The sequence below is a fragment of the Alexandromys fortis genome, unplaced genomic scaffold, assembly GCF_014885135.2.
Source record: "Alexandromys fortis isolate MF-2015 unplaced genomic scaffold, M_Fortis_MF-2015_v1.1 scaffold_84, whole genome shotgun sequence".
Taxonomy (NCBI): domain Eukaryota; kingdom Metazoa; phylum Chordata; class Mammalia; order Rodentia; family Cricetidae; genus Alexandromys; species Alexandromys fortis.
In genome coordinates, this window is record NW_026068017.1 from 7,617,989 (window position 1) to 7,643,188 (window position 25,200).

The 25,200-nt window shown below is 44.7% G+C and overlaps 1 protein-coding gene across 1 annotated transcript in view; it reads left to right on the plus strand.

The window, feature by feature from the left end:
- Dnah9 (dynein axonemal heavy chain 9) overlaps positions 1–25,200 on the plus strand; it is a 328,862-nt gene that overhangs the window by 10,280 nt on the left and 293,382 nt on the right. The window contains 6 exon segments of the mRNA XM_050162584.1: positions 1,238–1,396; positions 2,593–2,723; positions 5,956–6,167; positions 7,947–8,180; positions 19,452–19,619; positions 22,807–22,923. Of these exon segments, the coding sequence (XP_050018541.1) occupies positions 1,238–1,396; positions 2,593–2,723; positions 5,956–6,167; positions 7,947–8,180; positions 19,452–19,619; positions 22,807–22,923 (1,021 nt within the window).

Here is a 25,200-nt window from a genome sequence, read left to right on the forward strand (position 1 = left end):
TAAGAATTCATAGGCTAGAGACCATGGAGAGGCCTTTCTTAGTAAAATGTCTGACACACAAGCAGATCCCTAGCACCCACAAAACTGTGCATGACATCATCAACCTCACACTGGGGGGATAAGTGAGTTGGAGACAAGTGGATCCCTATAGATCATTAAAGATGGGAGTCACAAAATAATCCCACACCAGTTCAGAATCATGAATAATAAAAAGGTTATTTATTTAAGAGAAAAACTTACAGATCACTGTCTTAGATAACAGTCCTTAGGTAGGCAGAGAAAACTGAGCTGAATGCTGGGAGAAATAAGGACAGAGTCAGAAGATGCTCTGGAGCCACCGCCAGAGTCAGGCATGCTGAAACTTTGCTGGTAGGCCACGATCTCGTGGTGATATACAGATTAATAGAAATGGGTTAAATTAAGATGAAAGAGCTAGCCAATAAGAAGCTAGAATTAATGGGCCAAGAGGTGATTGAATGAATATAGTTTCTGTGTGATTATTCCGGTTCTGGGCAGTCAGAACGAACAAGTGGCCTGCTGCTACAGATCATCGGCCAGCCAGCCTCGTCCAATCAATGAACTACAAGTTCAGCGAGAGCTCCTGTATCAGAAAGTGAGGGGAAAGATTCCACAGAGACATTGGCTATTAGTCTCCAGTCTCCACATTCATATGCATGGACAAAGCAACAACACTACATCATACAACACACACATACACACACACAACTTAAAAACCAAAGGATTTGCACGTTAGGCGGAGTTAAGTTCTCCTTTAGAGCACACCCAGATATTTATTGAATTGGCTTGAGTTTGTTCTCTGAGGGGTTGCATATTGGTGGTTTGTTTCCCAATGTTGCTCTGTTGGAAGATGGAGGGACCCTTAAAACTTGGAACTTAGTATAGGACAATTAGGTCATTGGGAGGACTGCCCTTGGAGAAGACTAATGTAAACCCTCCAGAATAGCCTGTTATAAAAAGGTAAAGTTAGCCTCCCTTCCTGCTTTTTTTGACTTGTCATGTTGCCTTGTGAATCTCCATGCATATATTACCACCACAGTACCACCCACAGTGTGTCCTGACACACTGGGACTTCAGATCTTCCCAATCACGAGCTAAATGAACATCTTTGTAAGGTTTCCAGTCTCTGGAATTTTGCTATCACAACTGGGGATGGGCGAATGCAACCAGGCTCAAATTATTTTCGCACACAATAAGAGATGTCTTTTGTCTGTTGCAGCTTGGATACCATAGACAAGTCAATTGTCTATGCCATTGAGTCTGCAGTGATCAAATGGAGCCACCAAGTCCAGGTGGTACTCAAGAAAGAGTCTTCCCAGGCACTCTTACAAGGGGGCAATCCCACCCCCAAGGTGGAGCTGGACTTCTGGAAGAGCAGGTAGGCAGGGAGGCGCATGCTCAGATCCTTGGAGAGGAGAAATGACAGAAGAGAAGATAGGGCTGGCCTGCTGGGGCCACCACTGGATATGATTCCACCTCCAAATGTTTCTCATCCTCCTTAGGGCTGACGACTTGGGTGTCTTAGGAGCAGTATGTTTCTTTTTGTGGACTGGAAGATGAATTCTTTCCCTGAAGCTCAGGAGCCACCCTTTCGTTCCTGGGGCACTGTCAGTTCATTGGAGGAATCTTTTACTACATGCATATAGTTAAATCAAGACTTAAAATACCTTCTGTCCTCTTTTTAAGAACATTTTTTATCTTGTATGTACGAATGTTTTGTCTGCATATATGTATATGAACCACAGTTGCCCAGTCCCCTAAAACTGGAGTTACAGATGGTTGTGAGTCACTATGTGGGTGTTGGAAACCAAACCTGGATCCCCTGCAAGAGCAGCCAGTGCTCTTAACTACGGAGCCATCTCTCCAGCCCTGACTCTCAATACTTTTATTCTAAATTCTGTTCCCTTTTCTTGGATAGCCAAGGTTAGATGTTTTTACCTCTGTAAGGACCTGAAAAGGAGAAGGGATTTTGGATAATGGTTGCAGAACTGCCTGTCCTAGGTCACAGATTGTCAATAGCAGTCACTGGGTCTCGGTCCCATGGGGTGACCAGAAGTGCCTAACTCTTGCACCTGCCTGCTTCCCTCCCACCCTCCATGCTTTTGCTCCTATTTATCATTGTGTTGGTGAATCTTTTCTGGAGAGACAAGCAGATGTTGGGGGCAGATTCTCTGACCCTACTACATAGGGTGTTGTGGACAAGCTGTCCTGTAGGGCTCCAGACCCCTTTGCACCACCATCCTGAGTGTCCCCCCAATTTCTAACCATTTACTGACTTATGATGAGGCCCTTCTCAAGAAGTCCCACTTTAACGATGCTTCTGTTCCCCAACCTTGCTGCAAGAGCTAATGACCTCCAGCTGGTCCAGTGTTTCCTGGAGCCTTTCCTGTGAGCCTTTGTTCCTGACTCAGGATTTTACTCGTACTGTTCTGAAACAGATGCCTGGCTCTTGGGGAGGGAGCTCAGTCTGCAGAGGCACCGGAGGAGGCAGGGCTACCCTCGGCCTTCAGCAGGGTGGGGCATCACAGTGTGACATTTCCTGATTCTCACCCTGCCTGCTCTGTGGTATTGCAGGTGTGAGGACCTGGAACACATTTATAGTCAACTTATGACAATTAAGGTGAAGGGCATGGCTGGACTCCTGGACAAGCTTCAGAGCAGCTACCTGCCGGCGTTCAGAGCCATGTTCAGAGACGTTGAAGCAGGTGAGGACCAGCGAGCGTTTCCACAAATCTGTTTGACTCTGCGTTTTTCCTTAGCGCTGTGTCTACTCTCTTCCTGACCTCAGAATTTTCACATCCTTATCAACTTCTTATCTGGCACAGGATAACATGGTGGCCAGGAATGCCACTTCTGGAAGCAACTGCCTTGTGGGTCAGCTGCCTTGTGACCTTAGATAAAACAAACAATCTCTCTGTGGTTGGAACTCTGGCTCTGGTGCACCAGCTTCCTTGCCTCCCTCAGCCCTTGTGAGATAATCTAGATGGAAGAATGTTATTAGCTCCAATACACTACAAAGACACGCTGTGACAGATGTGACATCTCACCTCTGGAGATCAGGTCCCTCCATCCTTGGCATCTTGAGGAATCTCTGTTCTGTTTCTAGCATCATTTTGCCTTGTCTGTTCAGAGATAGGACTACAATTTCCTGTCCCTCTGAGTACCAGACAAGATTAGCCTTTATCAAAATTGCATAGCTGCCAAGGTCTATGATGAGATGTCGATGTATTTTTCCCAGGGCTTCCTCTTCCGTCTTCCCCACCCCTGGTTTCCTACTAAACCACCTCCTTGTTCTTAGTACTATAGGTCAGAATGTGCTTTTAAAGGTATTTTCAACTTGGTATGAATTAAACTTAATCTAAATAGTGATTTTCAAATACTTTCTTCTCCTTGAGCTTTCTTTAAAGACTCTACCCCCATGTATGTCCAAAATAGAAACCTAATCCAGGCCTACTTGTTCTGTTGACAAGGGTAGTGTCCTGTATCCAGAGCTCTAAGCTGACCTGTTCTCTTACTCTCTCCTTCTGCCCTGGAGAATAAAGGAGTTAGTGCTGTGATATCTTTTTTCTTTCTTTGTGTGTCTCTTTCTTATTGTTTTTTAAGATAGCATCTTGCTGTGCAATTCAGGCTGGCCTTGAACTTAGTCTGTAGCCCAGGCTAGCCTTGAACTCTAGATTCTCCTGAGGCAGGCTCCTAAGTGTTAGACTACAGGCCTGAGCTCCTGAGTTACCACATCCAGCTTCAGTGCTGGGATTTCTGAGGGAAGCTAAGTCACAAAGAAGGGCCACTTCATGTAAAAGACTTTAGAGTCCTTGTCTTTGGGTATCTAGTATGGGGCAACCAACCAGTATCCCTCAGAAACTGAGGAATAGATAATCCTAAAAACAAAAGAAAACTAAACAAAAACACCAAGCAGAACCCTAACTCTGTCTCCATTTGTTTTGGTTTTTTTTTTTTTTGGTTTTTTTTTGGGGGGGGGGGTTTCAAGACAGTGTTTTTTTTTTTTTTTGGTTTTTTGTTTGTTTGTTTGTTTGTTTTAATCAAACTGATTTCTCCTTGATTGAAGTAGGGAGCAGTCCATGCTTTCTCAAATATTGTGGTCTTAAGACAGTCAAGTTTTGTCCAGGTATTTGAAGAAACATTTGACTTTTGAAGGGCCCTCAAACAGAGTGACCTGAAGAGAAGGCTCCTCTATCTATACCTCAGGCTTCCTTCCGATACTCACATGCCCCCACTTTGTCTATCAGCAGCACAGTAAAGTCCTCTGCCTCAACTCAGTGGTTCCAATACTCACTGCCGGCCTCCCACAGAGCATTTTTACTCTCTTTGGAGTGCCAGGTCATTTAACTGGCTCTCAGAATGCTTCCAATATACCACTTGGGATATAAAGCACAAGCATCCATTGCCATTTATCATGTGTCCCTTGAGCCTCAGGGCAATTGATGCAGAGGTTCAGAGTAAACCAGGGTACCATTCCTTTTGCTCAGGCAAAGAGGACTGGTTGAATCACACAGTGAGTCTAGGGAATTACTTAGGCCTTATGGGATGCTGTACGTCTAGTGATAGAAAAATTTCTGATATGTTGGAGGTTGCAGCTAATTCAGGGATATTTTGAGTTTCCTTTAAGGTAGTCATGGAGCCTCATCCATCTAATATGACCTAAGACCACCTGCTCTCATAGACACTGCCAATTACCTGCCCGAGAGGGAAACAGCTGCCGATAAGCCCTTCAGTCTGGCTTCCATTTTTCTGGGTTGCTATGCACTTGCCAGCACTGCCAGCTTTAGCACATTTCCCTATCAGTTAGCACGAGATGACCGCTGAAGGCTTCGCCCTTGGAGCTGTGTTCAAGGCGGTTCTTTGGCATTGAAAACCAGCAGAACCTTGCCATCTCCAGTCCACGCTATTCCTCCATTCCCAGTGGCTTCTCTCTCACAAGCTCTTGCAAAGAAAGTTCCTGTCAGACACTCGCCAAAGATGCTGCTGTCCGTTAACTGTTTGTTCCAGTCCTGTCACCACACTGCTCTCTGGAAAGATGCCGTTTACACTGCCTCCTGTTTCCATGGCCTGTGAAATTACTTCCAAGATCAGCCTAGTTTTGAGGCTTACAGATCTTGGCTGTGCCCAAAGTCCTAGAGTTGGGAGGCGTCTGGATCAGCATTTGAAGGCACACTCTTTTGCGCTTGCCCCATCACCTGTCTTCACGTCATCTTTGTAGTATCGGCATCAAAATCATCAGCAAACATTTACCAAGGGAGGGGATCTGACAACAGAGCGCAGCCGTGTGGTGAGTGTGCTGACTAGTACCGTGCCTACTTGACACAAGTTAGAGTCATCTGAGAGGAAGGAGCCTCAGTTGAGAAATTGTTTCCATAAGATACCTGTAGGCAAGCCTGTAGGACATTTTCCTAGTTAGTGATCGATTGGGGAGAGCCTTATTTCCTACAAGAAAGCAGACTGAGCAAACCAAGAAGAACAAGCCAGCAAGCAGCATCCCTCTGTGGCCTCTGCATCAGTCCCTGCCTCCAGGTTCCTGCTCTGTTTGAGTTCCCATCTTGACTTCCTTTGAAGATGAACTGTGATGTGGAAGGGTAAGCTGAATAAACCCTTTTCCTCCTCAAGTTGCGTTGGTCATGGTGTTTCATCACAGCAATAGTAACCCTGACTGAGACAGGCTGAGAAAGCCGGGAAGACATCCTGATACAGGAATGTTGTCAGCGAGATCTTCTTAGTCCATCACTCTAGGTTTTCATAGTGCTCCGATTTCAGTATTTCTTCAGAAGAGCCGAAAAGCTTTCTGAAAGCTTCTTTTCCATCTTCTCAGGTCAGGAAGAAATTGTAGTCTTGGCTTTGCCAGCCCTTCGCTCCCAGACACTGGGGCTCTCTGAGGTAGGTGGTGCCCAGCAAGCATGGCTGACCATCTCTAATTCTTTCCAGCCCTGACAGAGGCCCAGGACATCCATGTGCACTTGTCACCACTCCAGAGACACCTAGACATCCTAGAAAGCCTGGAGTTTCCCAAGGTGAAGGGCAGGCTGAGGCCTCTGCTCCATGTGGTCTGCCTGATTTGGGCCACCTGCAGGTCATACGGCTCCCGGGGGAGGCTCGTGGTGTTGCTCCAGGAAATCTGCAACCTCCTCATCCAGCAGGTGAGCTGATCTGTGAAGCCCAGCAACGTCTCCCTCGGGGCTGCTCGGCACATAGAAAGGCACGTGGAAGAGTAAAACGTGGTTTTCCCTTAGGCCAGAAATAATTGCGGCCCAAAGGATTCTCACATTTGAATTTTATGTTTTCACAAGCCAGCAGTTCCCAAAGAGGTTTTTGGTACTGCTGACACACTGGGGTTGCCCAATCTTACTTTCTGCCTAAGCCCTGCTTGGGGCTGGTAAATCGCAACCTCCTTCATGAGCTGCGTGAGGGATTTGTGTTAAGTCACCAACAAAGCCTAGTAATTCAGAAGGAAGTCTCTGAAGTCAAGGGAATTGCTCCTGACTTAGCACGTGTGAGCTGTGTGTTCCAGCGCAAGCTGCTTGCCTGCTCTGTGCCTCACTGCTCGGTTTACGATGCTGCAGCATAAAGGGAACCATCTCACAGGAGTAACATGTAATGATGCCAAGGATGTCCGTGCCCGACACACGCTCAGAGCTCCTTCGCTGTGAGCATCTGAGATGCTGCTGTTTGGGTTGCACAGATCATTCCTCCACTTCTTGTTGCTGCTAGTGATTGTTTTTTGTTTTGTTTTCCTTGTTTTTGTTTGGTGGTTGAACCCAAGGCCCTTCACATGTTTGATAAGCTCTCTATCAGTGAGTTACATATTTTTAAGTTTTATTTTCAGATAAGACCTCGTTAAATTTCCCAGCCTAGCCTGAAACTTTCTATCCTCCTGTCTCACCTTCCCAAGCAGATGGGAAGCCATCTGTGTGCCATCCTACTGGCTTTCCTACCCCCTCTTAGGGATTCCTGTAGCACCAAGGCAGTATGGATCTTAGAGTGTAAGTGGAGCTAGAAGCTGTGGTTTGGGTGACCTTTCTCCATGGCGACTCCTTTTGGTACTCAAGGACAATCAGCCCTAAGAAAACAACAAACAAGCTCACAGAATGGCTCATAGCAACTAACACCTATTGAGCATGTTGAGGCTACAAAATGGTATTACATTTATAAATCCCAGTCAGACATCAGATGAGGGGACAAAAGGAGTCTTACAACCTATTACTTGTTTAGAGATGTTTGTCAAGGTTGAGGACTTTGACTACTTACTCAAGCACGCCCACAGCAGCACCCACATCTGGGGTGCTGGTCTCACAGAACTGCATGTCACCATCACTATCAATGGGGACTTCGGGTTGAGAATATAAGAACGAAGAAAATGGAGCATCCGTAGAGAACTTGTATTAGCACGCCCACGCTTTGAAAACCTGAGGTGAGGCTGGCTCCAGACTGACTCACATTGTGGTTTTAGAGGATGCCTCCCAAACCCAGTACTCTCTGTGGCTCCTTGTGTTGGTGATGGAGACTACCCAGTAGCTTATCTTCCAAGTTCCCAGTAGCTTATGTCTCTTGAAAAATAGATATGGCCCAAAGCTTCTTGCATTCAAAATATTTTGTTGTCAAAGTCAACAAATCACAGAATGTTTGGGGATGAATGACTGGCCCAGCCACATCCTATAATGCCTTCTGGTCTCTGACTGGTCACTGGTCCAATCACAGCATGGTTCAACACACTGTGACTGAAGGAGCACAGATTGTTGGGCTTAAACGCTGACCCAAGATCACTTGTGGAATGGAAAACTTGATCAGAAGTTTTCTGTGTTGTTCTTATGAAAAATATTACCTAGGCAATCATTTCGCTCTGAGATGGTGTTGACATAGTCATGGGATATCCTGTACCTGCCATTGGGTTTATGGTTACTAATTTATCTATATCCCAGGCCTCTAATTACCTCAACCAGGAAGACCTCCTGAGGAGTGAGGTAGAAGAAAGTCAGAGAAAACTGCACGTGGTCTCAGACACCTTAAGCTTCTTCAAACGGGCATTTCAGGACAGAAGGGAACATCTCCACACGTACTTCAAAGAGGACTCAGAAGTCAGGAGATGGGATTTCCAGGTGTCTCTGGTCTTTGTGCGGCTGGATGGCTTTCTGGACCGGCTGTGTGTGGTAGAGGTGAGTAGATTCATTCACTCCAGGCTCCGGTCCAATGTGGGAGTAAGTACAACATCTCAGAGGCTAACAGGTAGCCAGAAAGATGTATTTTGGCTCATGGGTGACAGAGAGTTTTAGTTTATCGTGGTGGCGAAGTCGGGGTGAGAATGAGCTCAAATTGTGGCAACAGGATCACCTGGCAGTGGATGTTCCAATAGTGATGGGACAGAAGGCAAGGAGCGAGGTTCAAGCCAGCCGCTAAGCTGTAAGCTTTGAAGGCCTGCGCCTAGTGCTCTACTTTGATCAGCTAGGCTCTACCTCCTAAGTATTTCACAGCCTCCCAAAATAGCACCACACTGGGGGTCAAGCAACAGAACTTGAGAGCCTGTGGGGTGCCATTTTAGATTCACGCAAGACAGTCACATGCGGTTGGCTGTCAGGACCATTAACAAGTTTCGGTAAATGGCTGCCATTTGGATTGACCAAACAGTGGTGGTTCCGTTGGTATTCAGAGATTCTGATCATAGTCACTTAGGGAGAAAGTCCCAGAGATCATTCTGCTATCTCAGCTTATTTGCAAATAAACTTGGGCTGGGAAGTCTGGTGTGCAAAACTGAAAGAGAACAGGTCTTCATACAACTGCCCATTCTCACAGGCCAGCTGCTCTGGGCTTCCCTTCCATTCCCAGACTGCCTAGTGGCTCTAAATCCGAACACTGCTGAGTCCTTGGGCAAGAGAAGCACATCTTATTCATAGTTCTCTCTCCTGTCAAGTATTTAAAAATTACTATGAATTTTTGTTTAAGAACTAGGAAGCAAAGACATGAGACTTTTCTTTTTGCTTTTACAACTCAGAATTTAGTGTCTTGCAGTTATGGACTTACTGATTAAATTTTGATATTTTTCAAAAAGTGTTTTTATCACTTTATTTCTTACCTGTCTGTATCCCAGACATTCCCAGCTACCTCTTCTTGAACCACTCCCATGTATTCCTCAACTCTCAAGTTGATGGCTTATTTTACTATTGTTGTTATGTTTTTGCGTGTTATATACATATATATATGTATTATATCTACACACACATATATATACACGCACTTGTACAACCTGCTGAGTCTGTTCTGGTTTGCGTATACATGAACAACTGTTAAGGAGGCTTATCCCTGGGACAGGCTATCCCTGGGAAGAGATTCCCAGAACCTTAGCTCCCTGTAAGTCTTTGTCTAGGTGCGGGACCCAATGGCATTCCCATGCTTCCGTGTTAACATATTCATTGATGTTGCCTTGTTCTGGTCTCTTTCATACAGTCATTTCTAGCGGAGACAATTCACAGCAGACTTCTTGGTATTCTGGCTCTTACGATCTTCCCAGGCCCTCGTCCCACAGCGTCTCGGAGCAGGGGCTGTGATGTAGATGCATCCATCAAGGCTGGGTTCCCCACAAAAAAGATGAGGCTATTTGGTGTCCGGCTGTGCTTCTCTGCACTGTCTCCATCTGTTGTCAAGGGCGGCTCCTTGGCTGAGGTCTGGTAGTGACACTGACCCAGGAAAGGTGGCTCATGCAACCTGATTGAATTTTTGTGGAAAGGATACATAGTACATACACAATAAGAAGTACATGCTTAGGAGTAACTTGAGGGTTTTGGGGTCCAGTTCAATGTTAGACCAATAGCTAAGGAACAGAGAAGGAATTAGACTTTCAGTTCCAAGCTATTAGTAGTGGAGATTTGGGGTGAAGAGAGATGTGGTGTGGAAATGCTGTAACAAACCTACCAAACCACCAGATGACAGAGATAAAACAATCATAGACTAAATCTCTTCATGTCAATTTTTTCCGGACTGAAATCTCAAGGTCTAAATCAGGACCACAAGGAGAGAGAGCACGAGCAAGGAACTCAGGACCGCGAGGGGAGAACCCACACACTGAGACAATGGGGATGTCCTATCGGGAACTCACCAAGGCCAGCTGGCCTGAGTCTGAAAGAGCCTGGGTTAAACCGGTCTTGCTGAACATAGCGGACAATGAGGACTACTGAGACCTCAGGAACAATGGCAATGGGTTTTTGATCCTACTGCACCTATTGGTTTTGTGGAAGCCTAGGCAGTTTGGATGCTCACCTTACTAGACCTGGATGGAGGTGGATGGTCTTTGGACTTCCCACAGGGCAGGGAACCCTGATTGCTCTTTGGGCTGATGAGGGAGGGGGACTTGATTGGGGAAGGGGGAAGGAAAGGGGAGGCGGCGGTGGGGAAGAGACAGAAATCTTTAATTAATTAATAAAGAAATAAATAAATTAAAAAATAAAATAAAATACAAAACAAAACAAAAAAAATTCTCCAGGCACTGAGCTAAGTGCTGGGATTCAGAGATGAATAGAACGTAGTTTTGCCTGAATAACTTTCCGGACCTACAGTCATGGCATGGGGGAGGAGAGACAAATTAGCACAGAACATCCAGGGTAGAAAGATAGATACAGAATCAGTCAACTTTCCTAAGGTGAACTGAATGTCATAAGAAAAGTACATTTGGGTTACTGGGAGCAAAAGATGGTGGTGGTGGGGGGGACCCTAACCCAGGAGAGCTTTAAAAAAAAAAATAGCAAAGAGCATAAGAGGAAATCAATTCTGAACTAGAAAAAGAATTCACTGGAGAAAGGCATAAAGGCAGAAAAATATGCGAGAGAAGCCAGAAGCTAGATTTTATGAAAGGCATACCTTAAACCTTTCATCAGAATCAGGAGGGTATTAATAATTGATATCCAGCATCATCCTAAATGCCTCGTTTTCTCTCAGCTGTTTCCGGCATAACTCCTGCGGCTCAGCCCCTATTCCCACCCCCCTCCATTCGTTATTCCTCTCATCTCCCACATCAACTCCTCACTGTTTAGCCAAGGTGATGGCCACCCTGGTCTCTGGGATGACCATGGAGGAATAATCAGCTCTGTAGCATGGCAACGGTCATGTTTGAGGGCTCTCTCTCCAGTCTTGAAATAAGCTTCCAAGAGCTGTTCAGGAGAGGTCTTCAGCCTGGGACACACATGCTAATGGTATGACTTTGCATATAGAAAGCTATTCTAAACTAAGGGCACCTAATCTGCACGGGGTATCAGCAAATATTAGCACAGCTGGCCACATCCGCCCCAGAGCCATTACCTCACTTTGGTCCCTTCTCGGGCTTCTTTTTGCTGAACCAAAGGCCCAGATACATAAAGAGTAGCTGCTCTGCCTTGACTGAAGGGGACTTGGATACCCTCTGCTCTCTGTCCCTGGAGGGGACTTGGATATCCTCTGCCCTTGATCCCGTTGCTTCTGCCCCTCCAAAGTTGTCTGTCTTGTATTACTCCTTTGCCCCTGGGCACAGCAACTCCCCTTCTCTGTCATCTCTCCGTGTTGGCTCAGATTCATCCCCCTTGCCCTTTGCTGTCTCCTCTTTCCCTCCCACCTCCTCCCTCCTCAGTTCAGTGCAGCAGGGACAAGGGACTATAGATCGTCTTCTGGCATATTTCATGTAGCCCTTTAGTTAACATTCTGAGTATCACAATGATCAATGCCTGTTTGAAATGGGATTAATCTGCTTCTCTCCAGCAAGAATTAGCATGAACTTAACCTTCTTCATCTTCTATTCTAATGCAATGTGTGATCACCATGACGCTGGCGCCTGAGATTTAATAAATAGAAATGAACAGAATGACATTGGTGCATTTGGCTCTTCTCCGCTCACGCTGAGGGCCAGATTACAAGGGGCTGGTTTCTAATCTCCACGGTTCTCCCAGCCCTCGTTCCTCTCATCTGTAATGCTCTTTAGCTCTTTACCCTTTTGTTTTTGATGTTTTTTTTTTTTTTCACAAGCGTTTTGTTGCTCGGGCCCATGCTTCCCCTCTGGCTGCTTGCTGAAAGAAGGTAGGAGGCAGAGGAGGTATGCTGTAAGGAGGGTGTGTGCTGAAGACAGCTTCCCAGGGCAACTGGATACCAACCTTCTTCCTCAGGGTCACCATCACATGACCTCATCCTTGCTGTGGAAACTGAGGGCTACAAACATAGAGAAATGACACATGCAAGAACTTTTCTGGCGTTAGAACATGTGTCATCACTGTCATTGGAAATGCTAATCATCAATACCCATCTTTAATAAGCAACTCAGTCCAATGCATCTCTTAATTTATCCACAGTCACCCAGTGCAGAATGCGGAGATGGGATTTATTCCCAGAAGCATTGTACTCTTTTCATCAAACTTTAATATCCTCAGGGAGTTGTAAACATCTCCTTACTCTGCTCCCTTCCTTCCTTCCTTCCTTCCTTCCTTCCTTCCTTCCTTCCTTCCTTCCTTCTTTCCTTCCTTCCTTCCTTCTTTCCTTCCTTCCTTCTTTCCTTCCTTCTTTCCTTCCTCCCTTCCTTCCTTCCTTCCTCCCTTCTTCCCTTCTTTCCTTCTTTCCTTCCCCTCTTCCTTCCTTCCTCCATTCCTTCCTTTTCCTCCCTCTCACCATCCTTCCTTCCCTCCCCATCTTTCTGTTTTGAGGGGCTCAACCTTGCTTTTTGGTTTTACTCCTACCCTTACCCATTCTTTTCTATCTTTCCATACCCCATTTTCAATCAGCTAGCTTCTCAGTCTTTATCACCAAGGAGGTCACTTAGGTAAAGTTCTAGTTCCCATTCCGATTAGACTTTCTGGCTTCACCTAAGGGAATCCCCAACATATCCAAACTCTTTTGCAGTTTGAATAAACAGTCAAGAAACTGAAGAAAAGGGGACTGGAGAGATGGCTCAGTGGTTTAGAGCACTGTCTGCTCTTCCAGAGGTCCTGAATTCAATTCCCAGCAACCACATGGTGGCTCACAACCATCTGTAATGNAAGAAACTGAAGAAAAGCAGTCTCCCCATGTCTCTGAATCCCTTGACTCATCCTCCTTCCCGGAACATAGGAACTGGGACATAACACACATGCACACAAGTGTGCACACATAGTTCATGTTTATGCCACAAGATTGCAGGATCTGCACATTCTTGTTTATGTTTCTGCTTGAGGCCCCTTCCCTGCAAATGATGCGGAAAGCACTTGGGGAGAGCCCTCATCTCTTTCATTATAAAATGCCCGGGATTCACTTGGAGACGCAATGATTTCCTGCTGGGGCTCTATGCAGCATGATTAGCGGGGAGAGAGGTAATAAGCTGACCTGAGGTACCACATTTCCTTGGGGTCCCTTTGCCAGCTCCAGCCACTTTGTCCAGCCTCTTTTCATTCCCGGTCTAATTGGGCTGGCTTCCCTTTCAGCCCAGCTTGAACACGTGGTCACATGTGAGACCATTAGCTGCATAAGGTCGGTGGCAGTCGAGAAGGTAAAGAAAACAGTCTTTTTTCAAATGACCTTTTGAGATTTTCATCTGAGAGGAGCTGCTTTGTGCTGTCCCTTAATGAATTCCGAAGACATTTCTTTTAAGACAGGCAGCCGGCATGCCCTCTCCTTCGGGAATAGAGGAACCGCTGGTGAAGCTTGCCATTGCTTCTGGTTTTGATTCTCCATCTCATGGGCCAGAGCACAAATTGAACCCCAACTCTCCACCTGCCACCACCATTAAATGTTGCATTGTTTTTTTCATAACAATAGGTCCCAATCAACCCAGTAAATCTTCTGGGACCCTGGGGCGCATTGTGATACCTGACTACAAAGAGCTGCAGAGTGTCTCCTGGATAAGCCATACTTATCCAGTATCTAATGACCCCAGGAGGGTCAGAATTATAATGGTGACACTTTCCTTATGTCATACTATATAGGCTCTTTCCGAAGAACCGCTTCATATGTTAAATATTATTGTCCCAAATCCTGGCCTATATTAAATACCGCTGTGCTCATCTACAGTTTGCAAATGAGCCTTGCAAACTCAGTGCCTTGCCCCAGGCCATAGATCCAGCAAAGAGCAGGACCAGGGTTGTGGGAACATGAATGTCACAGGTCTTCTACAATATGCATCCTGGCTCCAAGGCTCATAGGCACATCTGTATGCTGCATAATGCATTTCATGGCTTTACTACTGAAATTAATAAACATTGACATTTAAAAATATTTAACCCCATTGGATTAAATTTGCTATTTATCTGTCACTGAAGACTTTTAAATGGGCTGTGAAAAGAGCCTACATCTAAATTGAGAGTCGGCGATGGGTTGTGGTCAGTGAGCAAAATCTGTGTCTGCAGCTCTAGAAATTATTTCTGCAATTCTGTCCACTGTACATCATACCAGAATCTCCCCAGTGATAACGTGCTCACAGCTCAGGCTGCTCCCTCTGTTTGGACTGTCTGAAAGGTAGATGGTTTGTTTTATTGGTTGGCATCCCAGGGTCTGCTCACTGTTGTTTTTTAGATTAAAATGATTACATAGCAGCAGTTACCTAACTTCATCCTTCAAGGTGAGACCACGTCTGCTCGTTTGGACATCTATTTCTTCCCTAACTGGAACCACAGAAGTTTCTTCCTTGCACTTGTCTAAGACCCGTTCAATACTAAGATGACCTGCCTTTGTTTCCTCCACCCAACTCTTCTCATTCTCACTAACGACTCAGCAGTCGTGGTTGCTAGGTGTTCTGTCGCTTTGTCACTTTCTGCTGACTGTGCAGCAGCTAAGTCAGAGCAGAAAGGGCACACCTGCATTCAACAAATACTCATTCAGCACCAAGCATGCTTCTGGACATAGGAGGACCTAGGATACCTTTGGAATATCTGCAACCTCCTGGGAAAGGTGGGCAGAAAATGACATAATACAATATAATGTTAAATATTACGATGCCAGAGTAAGAAAGATAAGACAGAAAGAGCAGAGGAGTGGTGCTGGGGGAGGGGAAAGGGGACACCCCATTGATAGGAGTTGAAGGGAAGACCTCAGGCCTTCAAATGAGCCCCCAAATAAATGTGTTCTCCCACTATACCTTTGTTAGTTAGATAAAACATTATAAATATCTATCATTTCCTAATAGAGACCCCAGTGGGGTCGCTTTGATGTCTGGGGCCCTCCCTATACGACAGTGGGAGCAGCAGAGATGGACAATCTGTTGTAATAATCTGTAGTTCCTGCAGTGAAGATGTGACCCGTTTGTTAAGATGAAGAAAAAAATTTTGGAGAAAATCAATAACTAGACTTTCTCCAAAAGTATAGTGACTGAGTACCGCTTAGGTACCTGCAATCTCCTCCTTATGTTATCAATAAAATGCTTCCCACTGACCACCTAGGAGCACACTTCAAGTCTTCCGGAGAAATAAGAGTCTATAATGAAATTATCGTCTCATTTTCTGCTATATGCAAACATATCAAGCTGTGTCTGTCTTTTAAACATGGTTACAGAGGATTTCCTAACAAATCCAAACGATGTCCACACCACTGTGAAGAATAACGACCGAGGAAATAGTGCAAGGCTCAGCTATCTACCCTCAAAGTCGATTGCTTTTAAACAGAATCCATTGGTTTTCTTCTAAGCATATCGAGTTGAACATAGTTGTTTGTTTGAGTTGGGGGGTCTCGCTATGTAGCCCAGGCTGGCCTAGAATTCACGGTCCTCACTCAGCCTCCCAAGCAGTGGGATTATATGTGTGGCAACATTCCCAGCCCATATCTTACGGTTATTTGAATTGTGCAAATTTATGAGACTAGGTTGTGATGGTGTGTCATGTGTATATAGTGGGATGATCACACCATAGTGGTTAACATGGTCTTAACCATTTAAAAGCCTTTTACTAATTAACACATAGTCACCATAAGCATTGTGGAGTACGCTGTGATATTTCAATGCTTTGTGAAGTACATATTATCAAGTCGGGGTGATCAGTAGTTTCCATGTTCACATTATGCTATGGAGCCTTTTAAGTTCCTCCTTTCTATCCTTTTTACCAAGTGTGCAGGAGTTACGATGAAGTGCCAAGCCCACTATTCTGTGGGAGCCCTAGCCCTCACTGCTATCCGATTGTGTTTATGTGCCCATTATCAGGCATTATCTACCGCCAGCCCCTTGCTCTGACCGTCTCTGTCTCTAGGAGTCCCCGCTGCACTTTCGGAGGGAATTGCTTTTAGATGCTCATGCGAGGAAGCGTGGCTTATTTGACTTCCTGCCTCTGACTTATTTCACCCCACCTATGGGCCTCCAGTTCATAGATTTGGGTGTAAACAATAGCATGTCGTCATTCATAACAGCTTTCACCCAGGCACCCGCTGATGGACATCAGGGTCATTCCCTAGCTCATTAGCTAGGAGTAGTCTACCAACAGACAGGGGTGTGCAAGTGTCTCTTTAATATTCCGAAGCCATTCCCTTCGGATCCTTTTGCGGAAGGGAATGGAAATAGAGGGTAGATCTATCTCCAATTGCTTGGTGCCCCTCCATACTGTTCTCTCTTGTGGCTTTATGAACTTCCTCACTGGCATTTGTGTCTTTGGGACTCCAGCCACCCAAACGGTGCTGAGATACCTCATTGCGGTTTCAACTTGCATTACCTTAAAAACTAGTGGAGTTGAACATTTTTCACAAGCTCAAGAGCCCCCTGATTTTCTTTCTCTTTTTTTTTTATAAAAAAAGTAAATATAAACTGTCCATGAATAATGACCACATAAACTACCACACCCCACCACCACAGTCACTGCAAGCCAAGAATGAACCATTGTCTTTATGCAGACTTATTTCTGTTTTCTTCCATGGTTCAAACTCTCTCCTCCCCTCCAGGTAAAAGCCTTAGGCTGGCTCTGTGGTGTTCGTGTTATATGTGCTACCTCTACTCTTTTAGGAATTGTGCAAGACATCACAGCATGCACATTCATGTATCAAATATTGCTCATAAAGTAACAATGTACCATAATACATACCATTAGGACTGTGTTCTGGGCTGAGGACTGGTGGATTCTTTTGGCACAAAAGGTATCAATTTTAATTCTGCTACATCGTGTATAGCCTCTATAGCTGATGCTGAGACATCACTGATCCACCTAATCCTTGCCTTGTTTTTCATATTTCTTTTTGCAGGAAGTGTCAAATTTTTGTCCTTTACCCAATTTACAGTTGAATTACTTAGCTTTGGGTTACCTGGTGTAGGATTTCCCTCTGTATGCTGTGAATATCATTAGTTAATGAAGGAACTGCTTTGGGCCTCTAGCAGGGCTTTAGGGGAACAGAGTTAGGTGGGGAAAACTGGGCTGAATGTTGGGAGAAAGAGGATGGAGTCAGGAGAAGCCATGGAGCCCCTGCCAGAAACAGACGCTAGACAGAACTTTATCCAGTAAGCCACAGCCACGTGGCAATACACAAATTAATGGAGATGAGTTAATTTAGGATGTAAGTTAGCCAGAAATACGCTTAAGTTATTGGCCAAACAGTATTGCAAATAACATGGTTTCTGTGTGATTATTTTGGGGCTGAGCAGATGGGAACAAACAAGTGACCTCCTACAACAGTTACCAAGTTTTTAAAGTACCTTATATATTCTGGTTGTTATTTTCCCATAGTGAATCAGCTGTAACACTTTGCGCATCCACAGTTGTCTCGTCACTCTGTTGTTTCCTTTGCTGTGCAGAAGCTGGCAATCTCATCCATCCCTGCAGATCCACCCTCACTTCCGCATCCTCTGCTTTGGAGGTCTTATCCAAAGAGCCATTGCTTATACTGATGTCTTGAAGCATTTTCATATACTTTCTTCTTCTTCTTCTTCTTCTTCTTCTTCTTCTTCTTCTTCTTCTTCTTCTTCTTCTTCTTCTTCTTCTTCTTCTTCCTCCTCCTCCTCCTCCTCCTCCTCCTCCTCCTCCTCCCCCTCCCCCCCCCCCTCCTCCTCTTCTCCATTCCCCCCCCCCCCTTCTTCCTTCTCCCCCCCCCCCCCGTCTCCTTTTTCCCTTTTCTAATTCTGAGGATAGAACTGGAGACAGGTGCCCTCGCTATGATGTTAATCCTATTAGATTTCCTCACCCTGCCCCAGGAGGCAGAAGCTTTGATTCTTGCGCCTGGTCTCTTCTTTGCTGCTGTCCCTTTCCTGCCTCTTCTGATGATGATGCCTCAGCCTGAGTGAAGGAATAGACTTCTGAATGGTTGCCAGACGCTTCCTGGGTGACCTCCTGGCCATGTGGGACGGAGCTGGCTCCTTCTCACTGCTGTGCTTCTGTTATTACTTCAGGACTTGGTGTCAGTAGCAGTATGGAAAGTTTTGGAGTAGAGGCAGGACCTGATGTGTCCCAGCTTGGGTGTGGTACTAGGACCCGCTCTTGCCCTTCTAACCTCTTCATGTTGGAGGACCCTTCCCAAGGGTCCTCGCAAACTGTTTGCAGAATGACTTATAACCTTTAGCTTCATCTCTCCGTGGGAGTAACAGGTCCATAGACTGAGGGTTCTGACAGCAAGCGTGGTTTAGTTTGGAGCTTTAGTGATTTTAGACAGGTATTCACAAGGGCTCAATTCAATCTTCCCCATTCAGCACTCTCAGAAGGCATTTACACTATTAGATGTGACATGACGTCCATAGCCTTGAAAGGGACACCTCCCCAAAGCTTTTGGGCTATGTCGTCCATCTGCTATTTAATTCTGAGCACAGCAGGGATGTGGTGTGTCTGTGGTGACAATAATGCACACTGTGTCCTGGCGTGCACTTCAATCCTATGCCTGCACTAACTGGAGTCAGTTAGCCCACCACAGTGTCATGGAGCGTTACCATGACCCTGCCCCAGATGGACAAACCCAACAGAGCGATGGTAAGTGGCTGCCTTCTCTCTCTGAGATGGAATGAGGTTTGACCTGCCCCAGGACACTTATGCTGGAAGATGATGGTAGCGGGACTTGTAAGAAGACCAGTGCCACCCCTGAATTGGTATTCCAGGCTGTTTGCAGGGTTAACTCCTATCAGTACCCTCTCGAACACGGGGGCCTCAAATGCACTATTAAACAAGACTGGCCTGATCATCCTGCCTCCATTCCATCAGTGCTGGGAGTCCAGGCATGCATCACTAGCCTGGCTTGACACTGACTTTTTAAAATAAAAATCCACACTAAACCCACCGATTCTCACCAATATGTAATAGAACCCAGAGATGCTGAAACATACATTTTTTGATTTGCTTGTTTACTCTGGCTTCTGTGAATCCACCTTATCTGTACTTTTTCTTCAGTATTTCATAGAGTTTGAGCAATCCAATCTGATAATAAGGTTTAAAAGAAAAAATCTAACCAGACCTTGCATTTTCTTAAGCAACCAGCACCCCTGTAATTTCTGTCTCCTCCATCTGGTAGTGAGGATGAGGGTGGCAAGGGTTCCCTTAACTGTTTGTGAATTGTCCTGATAGGGTCTTCTGAAGACAGCCTTGGATTTCGAGAAGCTGGAGAAGCTTGAGTTCAGTGGCATCCGAGGAAACACCCTGAGTCAGCAAGTCCAGCAAATGCACCAGGAGTTCGAGGAGATGTACAAGGTCTTCTTGGAGTGCCCTTACGACTGCCTGGACCTCCAGAGCATGGTAGGGCTGGGAGGGGCTAAAACCCTGGCCCCCTTTTTCAGTTGTCTCTATCTGCAGCACCCAAGTGTTTGTTTACCTGTCTTTCTTCTTAAGAATCATCTTCAGCTCTGTGGTCCTAGTGCTTTGGTTATTTATTGTTAGGGGCAGGAGAAATCGTCATCCTTGTGCCGTTTAGAAAGATCCTAATTATTTTGCATGCAGAGGATAAAAATAAGAGAGAGCTTCTCCCCACCACTGACAGATGCAGATTACTGCTACATAGAGCTGTCGGCGTGGGAAGACCGGGGAAGCAGTGCCGACTTCATGGCTTCAAAAGTTTGAGCTGAGCAAAACAAGCCAGGTGTAAAAGGAGAAATAACTTCATGACCTCTCTTAAACCTGGTATCTAAGATGGTCAAATTGTCAGGTATATAGAGCTCACTAGAATGGACCTGGCCTCTGGGCTGAGACAAAGAGAAATGGGAGGAGCTGTTCAATTACAAAGTATCCTTGATGCAGGGTAAGTGTTCTACAGGTGTAATGAACAATGTGGCGATGATAGTAGCACTGTATTACATGTTTGTAATCTGTTAAATGGGGAGGTTCTATGGGCACACACATGTGCATGCATGTTCTCACACGCTCTTGCGTGCGCACACAGTCCTAGATATATGAGGAAATGGATTCTTGTGAATTTTGAATAAAAATCTATATGCTAAACCCACCAATCATGATAGGTCCACTCCCTTCATTGCTTTGATCATTTCACAGGTGTGCACATGAATCAAAACATCACTGCGTACCTTAAACACACCATTTGACCAATCATACTCAATAAAGCTGCTAATAAATTCTAAGCTTCAAGCACAGACTGCCAAGCAAAGGCCAGGCATATCCATAGAAGTTTATTAGCAGTTCAAGGCTAGGTAAAGGAAGCCCACTCAAGATAAGCAAGAGCAAGTACAAATTTTCTAAGATTGGGACACAGAGCCGAGATCTCACCCACAGTCCCCCCACAGCCAGAACCTATGCATTCAAAAGCACCAGAGGAGAGTAAAGAGCTTGCTACCATGGGGAAAGGGAATAGGCTTCTCCCCAAAGAAAGGAGGATTGCAGGAGAAGAAATTGTAACCCAGAAAGGAAGAACAGAAATTAGGACAGGAATCTGTTCTGAGCATATTCAGTTTCCAAGGACCCTCGCTGGCCAGATCCAGAGTGATGGGACTTAATGAAAATTCCATTAGTTGAAAGAAAAAAGATAGATTACAAAAGAGAATGTATACACATATTTAATATATATTATACATATGTTCCATATATGATGTGTTTGCGACTGTATAACAAATCTCACACATCCCATTTATTTTGTGTACATATCATATGTAAGTACACATTATATATGTAATGTGGGAAGCCCTTCTGTATATATGTTGCTTTTATTGGTTAATGAATAAAGCTGCTTTGGCCTATCGCAGGACAGAATATAGCCAGGCTGGAAGGGATAGAGAGAGAGTAGAAGCCATGTAGCTGCTGAAGGAGAAAGTCACCAGAAAAACTTACTGGTAGGCCACAGCCTCGTGATGGTGCATAGATGAGTAGAAATAGGTTAATTTAAGATGGAAGAGTTAGTTAATAAGAAACTTGAGCTAATAAGCCAAACAGTGTTGTGATTAATACAGTTTCTGTATGATTATTTGGGTCTGGCTGGTCAGTAACAAATGAGCAGTCTGCACTTAAATATATGTCCATATATTACACACACACACACATAATGCACACACATATACTTTGCCGGATGTATGAAAGCATACCATAACACCAAAATGCCGATGTCGCTGGAAAGTGGGAATATACTATGTTTTCCTACTTTTCTTTGGTTTTCTTTTCTTTCAAATTACAAACATGTGGGGCCTGGAGAGATGGCTCGGTGGCTAAGAGTGCTTGTTGCTCTTGCAGAGGACCTGAGTTCAGTTCCCAGCTCCCATGTTGGGCAATTTCAGCTCCAGGAGATTTAACGCCCTCTTCTAGCCCTGCAGGCACCTGTACTCACATGCACACCACACAGACACACTCCTACACATAAATGAAAATAAAAAAAATCTTTAAAATGTAAAATAAGAACACACATTACTATTGGAAAACAATAATAACAAATAGTAATTCAACAAATTAGAGAGTTGAAGTTTTCTTGAAAATTCCTGCACTCTAAGAAGTAAGACACATTAAGTTTGGTAAGTAACGGACAATTATTAAAACAGACTTAGATAATTTTTAAAAAAATAATTGCTTATCTGCAACTCAAATTTAACTGTGTAGTCTGCATTTTTATTTGCTAAATTAGGAAACTTAAGAATAATGGCTAATTGCCATCTTAGCCAATTAAGGTGTATTTGGAAGGAATAGTGTGTATTCATTTAATTAGCTTACTTTCCTTTTAAGGATTCGATTAATTCGGTTGCTTTGAAAAAGAAAAGCATTTTGACTTGGGAGAGAAAGACAAGAAGGCGGTGCCCTTGGGGCTGTAGGCTGCTGAGAAAATCTAGAGTAGTGTATGCTGACACTGTGGACAGAAGAGAAGGAAACTCGCAAAGTGGAAGGGACAAGGACACAGGAAGGCGAGTGGATGGCAAACTCATGTTTCACTCAACTGTGCCATTTGGGTCAGAGTGTCCTGCTACCATGGTGTCGTAGTTAGGTTTTGTCCACTTGACACACACCTAGACGTTCTTAGGAGAAGACAACTCAGTTGGAGAATTGCCTCCTTTGCATTGGCCTCGGGGCATGTCTGTGGGGCATTTTCTTCCTTGTTGATTGGTATGGGAGGTCCCAGCCCACTGTGGGTGAAACCATCCCTAAGCAAGTCGGTCTTGTCTGCATCATAAAGCTAAGCAAGCCAGAAAACCAAGCCAGTAAGCAGCTTTCCTTCGTGGCTTCCACTTCAGTTCCTATCTCCAAGGTTTCTGCTCCAACTTCCTTTAATGATGGACTGTAATGTGGAAGTGTGAGCCAAGTAAACCTTTTCCTCCCGAAGGGTTTTTGGTCAGTGTTTTATAAAGCAACAAAGGAGCTAGGACACATGGTGAGGGGTAGAGAATTCAAATAATCTTTGGTTTGATTGTGTTTACCACGAAGGTTAGCAACCAAGACTGTAGTGAGACTGGGTTGCAGAAAACGATGCTTTCCTTACATTCATGCGATGTCTCCTCAGGAATTTGAGAACGATGTCCGTGAATTTAACAAGAGAGTGGAAGATCTTGACCGGAGATTGGCAACAATCTTAATTCAAGCTTTTGATGATACACCTGATGTGGAACATGCCTTTAAGGTCGGTGCAAGTGGAGCAGAAGTCTCCCTGAATTCCCCCTCAACACTCATCAGAGGACAATAAGGCTACCCTTCCAGTTTCTTCCTACAAATATTTCCTCTTGGAGAGTGTGAATATATAATTGGGCTTTTCAGGCAGATCACATATGAATTTTGAACACGTAAAAATGCTTTGAAAATTAGAGTGATCTTTTTAGACACCATACATCTATCATCAGTAAGGTCACCATTAAGAGTAAAAAGGTCCAGTGTGGTTACTGTCCTGAAAGCATGGCTCAGCAATATCAAGGCTGATTAAGCATTAAGGCAAGGTTGACTTAGCCTGGAGTAAGACATTTACCAAGAAGTGATTTATAGGACCCAGACACCCGTAGCTAGAATAATTCTTGCCCTGGCTCTATTTCTTCCATATTGAGTGGTAAAAAGGAATAGAGAAGCTGGACAGTAGTGGTGCACGCCTTTAATCCCAGCACTTGGGAGACAGAGGCAGGTGGATCTCTGTGAGTTCGAGGCCAACCTGGTCTGCATAGCAAGTTCCAGGAAAGGCTTCAAAGCTATACCGAAAACCCCTATCTCGAAAAACCAAAGGGGAAATAATAAAGAAAGTGTAGGATGGTGAGGGCAGAAGTAGCCACACAGTCAGGAAAGCTGATGTGGAATATAGGACTCTGTTGAGTGTGGCAGGACTCCTGCAGACTGTGGAGAGGCCTGGTGCTTTGAGGACTTGAGTCAGGAGAAAGTCACAGGGAGAGGCATTTTTTGGTTCAAAAGAGGAAAAAGATTTCTGTCAGTGCTTTTCAAGATGAAATGGACATTCTTGAGAAGTAGTTAAATTTCTGGTCATTGAAAATGTTCATAGACTAAGTGGTTTGTAGGACAACTGTCAAAGACACATGAACCTTGGATGGGCAAATCTGTGTTATTCTAGAATATTAAATAACCCAAATGTGCCATGCTCCATTTGCTGTTGAATGTGTGTGTTTGATTTAATAAACACCTGTTATTTAATAGTTCACTTTCCAAGACTTCAGAAATTCCTCTTCAAACATCAGAAAAGGGTTACATGTGTCCATAGAATGATCTAATATACCATTAGCTGTCATGACGAATTGGGAGTCAGAAACCAGATACACTGTGAAGTAACTCTACGCATGTGTTGAGGCTATTCTCCTCCACCCTAGGAAACCCTTTGCACCTGCCATTCCGAGGATGTTCATGTCATCCACTGTCTCATCTCTATCACTGCCTATGATACCATTGCACGTCACTGCTCTCTGTCCAGTCTCCTTTGGGAAGTCATCTTCTCAGGAAGGTATTTGGAGTCTTCCTATTGCTCTTTAGATGCTCCCTTCATGAAAACACCTACATTTATCTCAGGAGCATACCTCTATCTATAGGTTTTAAAAACGTTCAGTTCTTAAAATATATGGAGTAAGGATTCTAGTCAAAAGAAGAAGAAATCCTTTATAGCCTTGGCCCTGGTCCTGAAACATCTCCGTTTGTAGCCAGACTCCCAAAGTGCACTCATAAAAGCAGATCCATTATCTAACCCGAACTCCTCCTCTTAACAGCTCTTGGAAAGCACTGGGGAAACCACAGCCAGCTGGTCCCTCCTGCCTGACCCATTTCTCTTTTTGGTCATCTCACCATTAGGAAATTAAAACTTTTCCTTCCTCCATCACCCAGTGCAAATGTTCCAGTGAATATAAATTCAGAGAAATTAGTAGGTTTTAGAATCTGGGGAGCTTCCCAGAGAGATCATCTAACCCCAGCCACCCACCCCTGTTGCTGCTACACAATCATCTAACATTATATGCAGCTTGGATGTCATGGCCAGGGAACATGTGGGTCAAAGACCTTGGGCCAGTAGCACAAGATGGCTATCAGCACCCTTGTCTGCATAGTCTCGGCAGGAAGATTTAGCCCATAACACAGGAGAAAATACACTGAACACAGCTGCTCTCTTATGCCTCCATCAAAGGGAGTTGCTTTCTCAGGCTTTAGATAGTTCAGTTAGCAGCGTGTTTCTTTTATAAGCACAAGGACCTGAGATCAATCCCTAGAGCTCAAGTTTTTGAAAAATCAGGCTTATTGTCTAAATGATGAAGATACAGAGCCAAGTAAATCCTTGGGGTTTGCTGGCTGGTCAGTGTAGCCTACTTAGTGAGTTCCAAGCCAGTGAAAGATGTTGTTTCAAAAAATAATGGTAAATGGCACTTGGGGAATGATTCTTGGGTCAGTTCTCTGGCCTCTACATGCACACACATGCATACATGAA